Source organism: Artemia sp. Qi Xiang Cuo, chromosome 9 (assembly GCF_049724085.1).
Source record: "Artemia sp. Qi Xiang Cuo chromosome 9, ASM4972408v1, whole genome shotgun sequence".
Lineage (NCBI taxonomy): Eukaryota > Metazoa > Arthropoda > Branchiopoda > Anostraca > Artemiidae > Artemia > Artemia sp. Qi Xiang Cuo.
In genome coordinates this window covers 51,552,863-51,567,552 of record NC_142802.1, presented here as the reverse complement: position 1 = coordinate 51,567,552, position 14,690 = coordinate 51,552,863, and the positions used below count along the sequence as shown (strand labels likewise).

Genomic DNA, 14,690 nt, shown 5'->3' with positions numbered 1-14,690 from the left:
ATCCTTATTTCTACCAACCTGGGCGTTAAATTGGTCTACTCTTAATAATAGTACTGAAGACCCTAATCAAAAAATGAGTTGTTGGTGTCTTCAGTCAAAAATACTTATCGAAGAGTGTTGTTCTGCCAAATTAACATCATTTAGTCGTAAAGATGCTCCTAAAAAACCTTGGATAAACAAGAATTTTGTATTTTGTATTCGTCATTAAATTTTTCAAGCATATGCGTAATGAAACAAGTAAAGAATCTATTTTAGTTTATAAAAAAAATATAGAAATGTTTACAATCGTGCTTTAAGAGCTGCGAAACAAAACTATTATCATTCAAAGTTTAAAGAAAATGAAGAATCTCCTAGGAAGACAGCAAATTATTAGAAGTGTAATCGGTGACCCCGTTGGTGCCCCCATGGTATAAAAATTGCAGAAAGTAATCATCTTCTGAACCCTGTTTGTGAAAATTAATAAAACGATAATAAAATAGCTAAAAGTGGTACTTAAACAGTTATTAGAGAATCATTGGGTGATTGGGATTTATGCTTTAAAAATCCGTTTCATATCATAGAATTAATAAAAAATAATACTTGAAGTTCAACCAGGAGACATATATAACGGTTAAGATCCTCAAAAGTTTTTACAATCATAAGGAGTCAATATTTTGCACAGAGTTAAAACTATCGATTCTTGGGAAAATTCACTAAATAAACCACTTCAAATATAATTCATCGTTTCAAACTCTATAATCAACAGGGTTAAACTGCTTTTATTAGCATTTTTTTGGTTTTCAGCCCAGGACAGTATTACCAGCCCAGTATTACCTCCACCTCCTCCCCCGAACTGGGAGCCACATGTAGAGTCATAAGAGTCAAACATTTATTTTTACTAGAAAGTATTGATGACTGCTTTACCTTAAAAATAGGGTGTACATTATGGTGCCATCTATTTTCTATCAGTTTGTTTCATAAGAGTATCGGAGTTAGCAAGCGGCTACCATGACTTTAGGTACATTTGGTTACGTTTAGGTACAGCTGAAGCAATATTCATTGAAGGATCGTACTTTTCATGATTGACACCAATTACAAACATTGGGGCATCAGCAGAAGGTGCCGAAATAATGACATGTTTTGCGCCTCCTTTAAGATGACCAGAAGCCTTGTCGATGGTAGTAAAAATACCAGACGACTCAACGACAACGACTCAAGGACGCTGGCCAAGCTCCTGTTTGTAGTAGTTTCTGCTCGTTTTCACTTTGAGTTGATTATTTATTGTAATTTCTGTCGTTTTAGGTTTCGTTTATTTGTTGATAGTGATTTTTATGATAAATTGTGTTTTAAAAAATGCAGCACATGCCTCCTAAGTCCTTATTGGGTCAATGGGAGACTGTTTCTTTTCTATTTTTCAACAATAAAGATGAATATGTTAAATCTGAAATCATTACCGTGGTCAAAAACCCGTCGCACGTCTAGCCTTGTTGAAGTACGAAATAAATAATAAGACGAAATAAATAATAAGATCAAAATGAGGATTGTGCAAGGTAGATTTCTGCTTCAGATAATCAATAAGGTTTGCTGTCTTACTATCACTTGAATACCATGTTAACTTATGGTTCATTTTATAACCAAACACCGTATTTGTTATAACTAGATTATTATACCAATAAAATTTTTTTTCCTGCTTTTTTTTTACCGTGTAACCCTGTAAAGATTTCTGGTGTTTTTTGAACATTTTTCAAAAACAGGGCAAGATCTATCGATTGTTCAGCCACCAGAAGACATAAATTTTTATAATTTTTCCCTGCAGGTATTGATGTGTCGCTTCATTTAATGCCCATGACTTGTGCGGAGGTGGATAATATTGCCCATTATATGAAGTCAAGTTCAGCTGGAGGTGAAGAATTGAATTTAAAAGTAATAAAATATATTCTGCCACCAATTGTAGAAGGTTTTGTTTGATTTTAGCTCTTGCTTTAAAGCATTGCTTCCCAACCAATTTCTGGCCATGAATCACCTATGCATTTCTAAAATTCCGATGCCCCCCTCCTCTTGATATTTTAATTTTGTTTTTCAAAATTTTACACGTATTCACCTGAAGAAGCTTAAAAGGCCATTAACTTGGTATTTTTTTCGGGTCGTCCTCTGGGCATATTTTATACTAATGAAAAATATTGCCTGTATAAAAGACTTTTTATGCTATGCACGATGTTTTCCCAATACTATCATATATAGGTTTTTTCTTTAAATGTATATGAATGTGACGTCATTAACATGAAAAACCTTTTTTTCAAAATTAAGGATCTAATCTAAAGTACACTTAGTCAAAGGGTGCACGTTCTACCCATGACCCACAAAATATTGCCAGGGCCCATCGGTGGGGCCTGCGCCCCACGTTGGGAATCACGGCTTTAAAGCAAGAATTTTCCCTGATTGTTTTAAGATAGCAGATGTGATCTCATTATTTAAGATAGGTGAGAGGACCAGTGTTTCGAATTATAGACCTATTTCAGTTTTGCCTCTGTTAAGCCGTATAATTTTGGGCAGAAAAGCATCTTACTCTAATCCAATCACTTTTGACTCTTAAAAGGGCACTAGAACTTCTAAAGAATCTCCAAAAGAATAGGCCTTACTTTTAGTTTCCACGACAAGTCCATCTATGCGAAGCTGTCCGAAGAAAAAGAAGAAGAAAAGAAGAAGAAAAAAAGAATCTTGGAGGTAAAATCTTAAGAGAAGGTTCATTCAGTTGGAGATTCTATGCGAAGAGGTCGGAAGAAAACAAGAAAAAAAAGAAAATACAGAGAGGTCACATCGTTCTTTGGTAACTACGCCCAATTGCAGGGACTTGATTAGAATCTTGTATTTTTAGTCTGTATAACAAGGCCTTCGAGGTGGAAACAACTCACCAGGGTCTGGGGACAAGCAGTATAGGTTATGCTCTGGGGGCATATAAGTCTCTACTGGAAGGGGTGGTCATACAAACTTTTGAGGAAGCTCATTTGATTGGAAATTGAAAGTTCTAGTTTAAAGGTTTTTCCCCTTTAAGAGTCAAAAGTGATGTAGGGCAAATAGCGTCCCTCCAGACCCCTTTTTCCCCAAACGAATCTTATGGAAATTCTGAGATATCTATTTTGCTCAAAATAGTCCAAAGAACATATAACAATGCCTCCAGGTTTGACACAACCATTCAGAGCCCAAAGGCAAGGGCTGTAAGTTATGCCCAGCGGGCAAATAAGGTTTTCATGGAATGGATGGTCGTATAAACTTTGGATGGGGCTCATTGGATTTGAAATTGGAAGCTCTAGTGTCCTTTCAAGAGTCAAAGTGATTGGAGGGCAACTACCCCCCCCTCCATGTCTATCATTTCCCAAAATACATCCAATCACAACTTTGATACATCCATTTTGTTGAGCTTTGTTGAAAAGTTCAGTAATTATGCCTTTTGGGATGCCAACCCTCCCAAAGCCCTTAGGGCAAGGACTGTGAGTTAGGCAATTTGTCCACTGTTTACATATAGTATATATTATTGAAAAGGATAGGCATGTTTTACCTTTACTTTCCAAAAAGACGAAGGGCATTCAGATGAGCTTCACAGAGAATTTTGAGGGAATGTTGAACTAAATCTAAACACATTATGTGCATACGTATTGTCAAAAGGGCGTAACTCAGGAATGATTGAGTATATTAATTTGGAACTTTCAAGAAATGCTAAGGGAGATGATCAATTGACCGAAAAGGAAATATTCCCACGCTACTACGGTTACTGCTACAACTACTACTACTACTATCACTACTACCACTAAAACTACTGCTTCTGTAACGAGCACTACCAAGGCTGAGGATATTTAAATGTACATCTGAGGAAATATTGAGGGAAAAGTTGCAATAAATAAAAACATAATATGTGGATATAGATTACTTATACAGGTGTATCAGCAATATTTTTGGAACGGCTTACCGTATCAAGATGAAACTTGTGGTGCATCATGAGTGGGATGTGCAACTGAACAAAAGGCAACATGTACCTGCTACTACTGTTATTAATACTTCTGCTATTATTTTTACTACTTTTACTATTACAAAACTATTTTTGCTACTACTGCTCCTACTACTACCACTCTACACTGATGCTACTCCTATTAAGGCTAAGCATATGAAGGTGAAGGTTTGACAGAATATAGAGAGGAAATTTGAACTAAGTCAAAACACTCCATGTGCATGCAGATTGTCAAAAGGGCGTATCTCAAGAGTAGATTTGTGTACTAATTAGGAGCTTTCAGATGATGCTTAAAGGGGAGGATCAATCGACCAAAAGGTAATATTTGCATGCTACTACTGACACTACTACCACCGCTGCTTTTACTGCTACAACTACTACTACTACCAAAGTTCTCCAACTACTACTGCAATTACAACTACTTATAAGGCTAGGAGAACTAAGATGAAAATTTCAAGAAGTATATGAATCTACAGGTTATAAAAAGAACATATCGGCAACCTCATTGCAACAGTTAATTGTATTAAGTTAAAACTTCCAGGAGTTGATGAGAGGGATGTTCAACTGATCATAAGGCAATATATTAATAGTACTGCTGCTACTAGTGCTAGTGCTATTACTATTAGTACTACCACTAGTACTACTAATATTGCTACTGTGACCACTATTAAAAATATGCCTAAGGGTATAAATATTAAGTTTTCAGGGAATTTTGAGGAACAACATGCCGTCTGTATGCAGGTTTTCAAAAGACAATATCTTAGGAACAGTTTGGTGCATCAAGTTGAAACTTACACTACTTATAGTCGAAACAGTTGCAGTGGATGTTGAACTAACCAAATGACAGTGTTTGTATCATAATACTGCTGCTTCTACTCACACTATTGCTACTACTTCTACTAGTAGTACTATTACTACTGGTACTAATACTACTGCTATTAAAGCTAAAGGCATTAAGACGAAAAATCTGCGCAATATTGAAACTGTATTGAACTAAATCGAAACACACTATGCCCACCAGGTTGCCAAGAGGACGGATCAGCAATGCTTCAGGAACGTTTGATGGTGTTAAGTTGAAACTTACAGTGTGTGTTGAAGGGGGTGTTGAAAAAAGCCAAAGTTGCTATACGCATACTGCTTCTAATGCTACTATTACTGCCACAACTATTGCTACTACATACCTAGTTGCTACTACCTAAGCTAAGGGTATTAAGGTAAAACTTTCAAGGAATATTTAGACATATGATGAACTACATCAAAAGGAACTATGAGCATGTTGATTGTCAAAAGAGTGACAAAGTAATATCTCTAGAACGGCATACATTATTAAGTTCAGGGTAAGTTGCGGTGAATTTTGGACTAGCCAGAAGGCACTATGTGTATACTATTAATAATACTACTACGATTACTGTAACTAATGACGCTAAGGATATTAAGGTGAAACTTTTAGGGAAAGTTTAGGGTAAATTTCAATTAAAGGAATAAACTTTCAAAACGGTATATAAGCATTATCATAGGCAGTGCTGATCTATCATAGCTAGCAATATCATTGACAACTTTTAAAGGAGCTCATTGAATTCGAAATTAGAAGTTCGAAGTCGAAATTAGAAATTAGAAGATCTAGTTCCCTTTTTAAGAGTCAAAAGTGATTTGACTCCCAAACTCATTAATTTTCTTAGTAGAATTAGACGTGCCTCTTAGACACTTTTTTGTTGGTAGTCTTGTTTTAACGTCCCTCTGCCAACCACACATGAGTAACAAAATTAACATACGGCTTCTCCCACCTAGTCTCTGCTAAAAAACAGGAAAACTGTACAGCAATCTTCACCCTGAGTTTTTCACTAAGTTAAACAGTTTCAAACATCTCAATCCAATTCTAAATACTTAACTTACAGTCAATTTCAGATAAATCACATAAAGCCCTGTAAATGGGCACTTGCAGTGATCTTGTATACTACATGAAGTTAAAAATCCCTACTCGTTTTCTATGTTATTTCTAGCCTGTAAATATTTGATAGGACCTCTCCTTAGGAAATTGGGAAATTTCTAAGCGGAAGGAAATCAAAGCGAAGTTATCACGGAGCTATGGAAACATTTAGATCCCGCATCGGAGTTTTATAACCTGGGAAACAAGTAGTAATTAAAATTTGTTCAGCTGCTAAGCATAATGAGAATCTATTCAAGTGGTAAATATCGAGGGAAAGTTTATCGAAATAACTTGCTTAAGCTCCTTACCAAGGACGATTGTTTCTTATCCCATTTAAGGGTATTACAGCAATTAATTTGCCGTAGTAAAGGTATAAGTTACTAAATAAATATTTTTTTGGCATACTTTCCCTTCTTCTTGGATGCATGAGAGCCTAAAATTTGATAAACTGCCCGAAGAATAAAGCTTCGCTCTTTAATTTTTGAAGGGGTTTTCAGCACATGGACACGGAAAATATCATATTTTGGGCTAAAGTCGGTATATCAATTCACAAAATCGGTAGCCTAGCTGTTACCCCTATGAGGAAGAGGTTTTGAATTTAAATAAACAATTAGATCAAACTGGCAAGATAAAACAGTGACATAGACCAAAAGTTGAGAAGAAAATAAAGAAATTTTCCAGAATAAGAAGCCCTCCAATGATATTGATTCCTGGGCAAACCTTGTCCATCTTATCAATTGACTGACTTCATTTCAAACTTTCTTCATGCCCCCAAGGACATCCCCAAAATGACGTCCCACAGAGAAAAAAGAACCAAACAATATTTTTTGAAAATAAGTAGGATGTCTTGGAAGTATTTAATTTTCAAAATTAGTTGTTTTTTTTACATAGCATTAAAGAACTTGTTAAAGGAGACCAAAAAATTTAGGACCTGGCTACCAAAGTGGTTCAAAAACAAAAATGTGCAAGTCAATTACATTAGATGTACCAGTTACGAAAGTGGTGCACTCCTTAGGGCACATATGTAAAATTTCGGTCCCAGTATACATGGCGTTGTCTTAGCTTTTAATCTAAAGCTTTCAATTTTTAGCTTTTAATTCAACAAAACTAAACAAATTATTTTTAAAAGATTACTTTCGAAGCGCTGGCAAAAGTAAGAACAAAATGTACATCTTTATGAATATATACAACTTATAGTATGTACTATAGTCTTTAAAAAAAAAAAAAAAAAGTTTTTTAAACTGAAAGTAAGGAACGACGTTAAAACTTAAAAAGAACAGAAATTATTCGTTATATGACAGGGGCTGTCCCCTCCTCAACGCCTAGATCTTTACTATAAATTTTTTTATTTTTTAAAAAATTTTTGTTTTTAGAAATTCAAATTTGAGCGTAAAGCGCGTGGCGTTAAGGAGGGGACAGTCCCTTTCATATAAGGAATAATTTCTGTTTGTTTTGAGTTTTAACGTCGTTCCTTATTTTCAGTTAAAAAAACTTGTTTTTTTATTTAATTTTTGAACATTTTTGAATTAATGCAGCTTTGATCTTGGCTCACCGTACATGAATAATTAAAACAAAATTTGCATATTAATTTTCTCGAAACTTGTTTAATTTTATTTAGGAACGTTTTTATTAGTAATAAATATACGTAACTTACGAATTAAGTTACGTAACGAACTTCTATATTCATATATTTTTAATACGTATATTAGAGGATTCGCCCCCTAGTCAATACCTTGCTCTTTAAGCTAAAGTTCGAATTTTGTTCCAATTCTTTAAAAATGACCATTTAATCACAAAGGCCGTTAATTAGAATAAATAGCTCTTATGAAAGTACTAAAAAATCTTTGGCTTAAAGAGCAAGGTATTGACTAGGGCGTGAACCCAATCATATATGTAATATTTTCTGTTCGTTTAAAGTTTTGATGTTGCAGCTGAAAAACTTGTTTATTTTTATATTTAATTTCTGATCTTTTTTTAAATAATGCTTGGAAGCCCGGCGTCCCCTTCATAGCAATGTCCCTTCCCCCATGAAAACTTCCTTCATGGAAAGATCCTCCCACATAACCCCCGACCCCCCCACCCTCCCCCACTACCAGGAAAATTCTCCCCTGAAAACATCTGTATACTTCCCAATAACCAATACTATATGTTAACATTGGGTAAAGTTCATAACTTTCAGCCCTCCCTCCGGGACCTTCGGAGGATTAAGTCATCCTAAAAGACATACTTATAATATTTTCGAACAGGCTGAACAAAATGGCTATCTCAAAATTTTGATCGGGTGACTTTGGGAAAAAAATGAGCATGGGAGGGGGCCTAGTTGCCCTCCATTTTTTTGTCACTTATAAAGGGCAATAGAACTTTTCATTTCCATACCAATTAACCCTCTCGCTACTTTGTAGGGTAAATGGGTTTATACAAATACCCCTGGGAAAAAAAAAAATAAAAAAAAATAAACACGCATCCGTGATCTTTCTTCTGGGAAAAAATGCAAAATTCAACATTTTTTTAGACAGGAGCGTGAAACCTCTATAGTAGGGTTCTGTAATACGCTGAATATGATGGTGTGATTTTCATTAAGGTTCTATAATTTTTAGTGGGTCTTTCCCCCTTTTTTCGAAAATCAGCCAAATTTTCTCAGGCGCGAAACTTGATGGGTAGGACTAAACTTGATTAAACTTATATATTTGAAATCAGCATTAAAATCTGATTCTTTTGATGTATCTACTTGCATCAAAATACCGTTTTCTAGAGTTTCGGTTACCATTGAGCCGGGTCGCTCCTTACTAACAGTTCGTTACCACGAACTGTTTGATTTTGGAGCCAACGTGAGGAAAGTAGGTTTAGAGAGACTGATTTGTTCCCTTCTTGTTCTTGGGCTGGGACTCGTAGAATTCAAATTTCATTCAAGTGTGGTATTGAATTCTATTTGAGAATGTGGTTTTGATTACCTGAAGCCCAAAGCCCCCAAACCAATGTCAGCCTCCCATTTTAAGTATTCTCTGTTACCAGATATATAATACCAAATGTATTGAGGTTAACGCTAAATGACCAATTCATCAGAGTAACAAATCTTGCCTCAGCAATAAAGCCTGAGACTGCAAAAATTAAAAAAAAACTATTGGGGCCTTATGTGTCTAGTTCAAGGTTTTTCTGCGAAAACAGGTGAAATGCATTGAAATTTCAAATTTGAGAGAAGCTTTGGCAATCACGATCACCTTTAAACTTGTCTTTACATTGTTGTATCTAAAGGACTTATCTGTGAAGGGGTATATTTCCACATATCTCTTTTTTTCTCATTGACTGAAACTTAATTAGTCTTGTTTACTTTGAACGCTCCTTGAATAACATTAAATTAAAAAAAAAAACAAGTTTTTTCAACTGAAAGGAAGGAGCAACATTGAAAATTAAAACTAACAGAAATTGTTACGTATATAAGGGAGGTTACTCCTCCAAAACACCTCGCTCTTTACGCTAAAGTTTTTTACTACTTGAAAAAAAAAAGCTTCTTATTGTTCTAATTAAACGAACATAGTGTTTCAGGAGTCGTTCTTAAAGAATGGGGACATAATCCAAATTTTACCGTAAAGAGCGAGATGTTGTGGAGGAGTAACCCCCCTCATATACGTAATAATTTCTGTTCGTTTTAAATTTTAAGGTTGCTCCTTACTTTCAGTTAAAAAAAACTAGTTTTTTTATTTAATTTTTGATCGTTTTTTAAAAAGTGCCAGGAAATCTGGCTACTTCTTAACAGAAAAATTCTTCCTCCCCAGGGGTTTATTCTCTAGACAATTCAATCCTGGTGAAAATTTACCCCTGACAATTACCCTTAACACTCCACGCTTACGATTGAGTCGGTAATGAGAACGCAAGAAATAAGAAGAACTTTGTATTGGAATTCTGGCAAATCCCCCCGTGTGAAATTTCCCCTGAAAAATTCACCCCCTAGAAACTTCCCTCCCCATGGAAAATATCCCCGGGAAAATCCAGCCAGCACAAAATTCCCCCCCCCCCAAAAAAAATGTATGCATACTTCCCAATAACAAATAATATACGTAAACAATAGGGAAAATTTTGTAACTTAAAGACATTTTCTTAGGGGCTGTGGTAGGGTCGTGATTTTCCCAAAGGCATAGTTATTCAACCTTTCAACTATGCTGAACAAAATGGCTATCTCAAAATTTTGATTAGACGATTCGCGTGGGACGGGGCCTAGTTGCCCTCCAATTTTTGGGTCACTTAAAAAGAACTTTTAATTTCTGTTCGAATGAGTCCTTTCACGATAGCTAGGACCACTTGCTCGATCCGATTACCCCTGAAAAAAAAACAACAAATAAACACGCATCCGTGATCTTTCTTCTGGCAGAAAATACAAAATTCCGCATTTTTTTCAGATAGGCGCTTGAAACTTCTGCAGTAGGGTTATCTGACACGCTGAATCCGATGGTGTGAAATTAAATAAAAAGAAATTAAATAAAAAAACAAGTTTTTTTTAACTGAAAGTAAGAAGCAATATTAAAACTTAAAACGAACAGAAATTATTACGTATATGAAGGAGTTTGCCCCTATTTTAATACCCCACTCTTTACGCTAAAGTTTTTTTTAGTACTTTCAAAAAAGCTATCTATTCTAATTAAACAGACTTTGTGATTCAGGGGTTTTTGATTCGAACAAAATTCGAAATGTAGTGTAAAGAGCGAGGTATTGACTAGGGAGCGAACTCCCTAATATACGTAATAAAAAAATACGAATACAGAAATCCGTTACGTAAGTTAATTCGTAAGTTACGTCAGAACAAAATTTCGAGAAAGCCAATTAGCCAAAAAAGGAAAATTAATATGCGCATTTCGTTTTAATTATTCATGCACGGTGAGCCAAAATCAAAGCTGCATTAATTAAAAAACGTTCAGAAATTAACTAAAAAAACAAGTTTTTTTAATTGAAAGTAAGGAGCGACATTAAAAATTAAAACGAATAGAAATTATTCCGTATTTGAATGGGGCTGTCCCCTCCTCAACGTCTCGCTCTTTACGCTAAAGTTTGACTCTGTCTCACAACTTTATTTTTTAAAATAATAAAAAACTTTAGCGAACAGAAATTATTATACAGAAATAAAAAAACAGAAATTATTATACAGAAACAAAAAAACTAAAACGAACAGAAATTATTATTTTTTTTTATTATTTTAAAAAATAAAGTTGTGAGACAGAGTCAAACTTTAGCGTAAAGAGCGAGGCGTTGAGGAGGGGACAGCCCCTTTCATATACGGAATAATTTTTAATTTTTTTTTATTATTTTAAAAAATAAAGTTGTGAGACAGAGTCAAACTTTAGCGTAAAGAGCGAGGCGTTGAGGAGGGGACAGTCCCTTTCATATACGGAATAATTTCTCTTCATTTTAAGTTTTAATGTCGCTCCTTATTTTCAGGTAACTTTCAGTACTTTGTTACCGTAGTTAATTTCTGAACGTTTTTTAATTAATGCAGCTTTGATTTTGGCTCACCGTACATGAATAATTATAACGAAATGCGCATATTAATTTTCCTTTTTTGGCTAATTGGCTTTCTCGAAATTTTGTTCTGACGAAACTTACGAATTAACTTACGTAACGAATTTCTATATTCGTATTTTTTTATTACGTATATTAGGGAGTTCGCCCCCTAGTCATACCTCACTCTTTACGCTAAAGTTCGAATTTCGTTCGAATCACAAACCCCTGAATCACAAATGCCTTTTAATTATAATAGATAGCTCTTTTGAAAGTAATAAGAAAAACTTTAGCGTAAAGAGAGATGTATTGAATAGGGGGCGACCCCCCTCATATACGTAATAATTTCTGTTCGTTTTAAGTTTGAATGTGGCTTCTTACTTTCAGTTAAAAAAAAACTTTTTTTTTATTTAATTTCTGATCGTTTAAATAATGCTGGGAAATCTGGCACCCCTTCATAGAAATGTCCCTTCCCCCAAGGAAATATCCTGCATGGAAAGATCCTCCCCCGTAACCCCTACACTGACCCCGAGCCACCACTAGAAAAAAAAATTCCTCCTGAAAACGCCTGTATACTTCCCAATAACCAATACTATATGTAAACAATGGGCAAAGTTTATAATTTGCAGCCCTTCCCCCGGGAACAGTGGGGGATTAAGTCATCCTCAAAGACATATTAACTAGATTTTCGACTATGCTGAACAAAATGGCCATCTCAAAATTTTTTTTGGGTGACTTCGGGAAACAATGAGCGTGGGAGGGGGCCAAGTTGCCCTCCATTTTTTGTCACTTAAAAAGGGCACTAGAACTTTTAATTTCCGTTCGAATGAGCCCTCTCACGATATTCTAGGACTAACGGGTCGATACGATCACCCCTGGGAAGAAAAAAAACAAAAAAAAACAAACAAACACACAAATAAAAACATATCCGTGATCTTTCTTCTGGCAAAAAAAAAATACAAAATTCCACATTTTTGCAGATAGAAGCTTGAAACCTCCAGAATACGGTTCTGTGTGACGCTGAATCTGATGATGTGATTTTAATTCGTGTTATGTGACTTTTAGGGGATGTTTCCCTCTTTTTTCGAAAATAAGGCAAACTTTGTCAGGCGCATAGCCTTTTATTGGTCAGACTAAACTTGATGAAACTTATATATTTAAAATCGGAATAAAAATCTGATTCCTTTTATGCATTTATTGGTATTAAAATTCTGTTTTTTAGAGTTTCGGTTACTATTGAGCCGGGTCGCTCCTTACTTACAGTTCGTTACCACGAACTGTTTGATACAATAATTGTGTACCTAGTACAGGGTCTATTTCTTACCTTACTATAGCAATAGCACTGGAAGCAGCTCCGGTATCATACCCAAAGAAAAAGCCACCAAGGGCACTAAATAATGCCAAGTTGTACATTAGTCTTGTTGGTTTGAGAGATTTTCTGCTTTCCATGTCTTCATTTCCAAAAACAGCATCAGAAGTACTTTGATACTTGGTGTTAATCATATTTCTTCAGAAAAAAAAACATAAGTTAGCAAGCTAAAAGCTAAATTAACAAAGAAAAAATGGCCCCTTCTTGAAGCTCTATCTTTTTATCATAGGCAGAAGAAGAGCTGCAAAGTAAAGAGTGCTGTGGCTTCGATGTATCTTTTTTTTCTTTTGATCAGGCCATTTCGTATGGAAGGAGTAGTCATATAACTAATTAATAAGCTCCAAATGCATATATTTATGTAAACAAGCAGCGATCATGACGAGCCGTCCAAAACACTACATCTTCATTTTTCTCTAGGATAATTTTGTTTTTGGGCGACCCATTTTCGAGCAAGATTTTTCTTACTTTCTCACTGTTCAAAAGTGTGAACCTGGCCATTTATAGAATGATAATATCCATATCCTTCGCATCAGTTATATATTATAAAAATATGTTATCTGTGGTTTCATAGTCAATCCTGTTCAGTGCTTAAAAATACCATGAACAAAATAAAAAATGTCACCAGTGTCCTTACAGTCAATCCTGCTCATAGTACAGTCTTAGATATTATAAAAAAAAACATCAACAGTGGCTCTGCATTCTATTCTGCACCATACTTAAGAGAATTCAATTTAATTTGGTGTTTAAAAGTTCGAAGATCATACTTAATAGAAAATTCTTGAAAATCTTAAGTTTCTAATTCTGAAAACTTGTGATTACTATCTATTTTGTATTCTGAACTCTTTGAGTGTATTTGCTCTTAAAACACATGGGAAACTGAGCTTGGCTACTACAGTTCCAAAGGGCTTAAGTAGCAAAAAAGTAGATAGTGTAGAAGAGCTGAACTGTAAAATTATCCCCTCACGTTTTTGAAGTGGTAAGTTTTTTAATAGACAAAAAAAGCCTAAATGAAAACATTTTGAAAAAAAAAGAAAGTTCTAAATGCCTCCAAAACTGAATAAGACACTGGAAAAAGAATTGTATTGACCGACTAAGCGTGCACGTATTAGGACTATAAGGTATAAATCTATCTTTCGCTCAAAGGAAGCTGTTATAACAGATTTGGCGAGAATTCAAATAAACAAACTGAAGCAACTGACAAATGAAACTGTGAACAAACGTCTCCTTACCAAAACTGAAGAGCAACTACTCAACAAAGCAAAAACATTTCCGTTCTACAGGGTAAATCACCTTTTACTAATAACCGAATGGTTCCAATTCGATTCTTCATTCAAGGGAGAATATGCGGGTGCGCAGTATCAAAAATTAATCTGTAAGCTTGTGAATGTTTCTGTGGAATCAGTTACCCACGACATCCGAGAACAATTATCTACTAGATGATTTATTATACTGAAGGAGATAAAAGATATCCTGGAAATAAGTCCAGGACTAATGCACTAGCAGTTCACATAGCAATTAAACGGTATTTTCGTATCAACTGAATTAAAAGGATAACGTGCCTGAAGGAAATTTTCGAAACATTATGAAATGCTATGAGTAGTTACTGCTTTAGGCTTCTTGTTTTTCTTCCTCGTTTCTATTGTGCGGTCTTCCTTCCATGAGTCCCTCCTTCTTCTTTTTTCTTTTTTTACAGTAACAGCTACAAATTATCCTATACTGACATCTATGACTCTAAAATACTTATTTTCTTCTGATTCATGCTCCTGTATTATTTCTTACTGAGATCATACTTTTACGTAGACAATAATCTCAGAAAAGGTGAAGCCCTGGACTAAGACTTAGAAGGTTGCGAAGTTGTACTCTGGACTTGTAAAATATGTTAATTAATATTCCATAAACACAAACGTGGAATTTTGCTAATAGTA

The 14,690-nt window shown here is 34.9% G+C and overlaps 1 protein-coding gene across 2 annotated transcripts in view; it reads right to left on the bottom strand.

Annotated features, from left to right (window-relative positions):
- LOC148948777 (proton myo-inositol cotransporter-like) overlaps positions 1-14,690 on the bottom strand; it is a 114,355-nt gene that overhangs the window by 94,518 nt on the left and 5,147 nt on the right. The window contains exons 1-2 of one of the 2 annotated variants that reach the window (XM_089094676.1): positions 13,995-14,062; positions 12,721-12,903 (exon numbers count right to left, since the gene is read on the bottom strand). In XM_089094676.1, the coding sequence (XP_088950802.1) occupies positions 12,721-12,899 (179 nt within the window). In that variant the 5' untranslated portion in view covers positions 12,900-12,903; positions 13,995-14,062. Of the gene's footprint in view, positions 1-12,720; positions 12,904-13,994; positions 14,063-14,690 lie in introns of those variants that run through there. The other variant, XM_089094674.1, reaches the window with a different exon arrangement.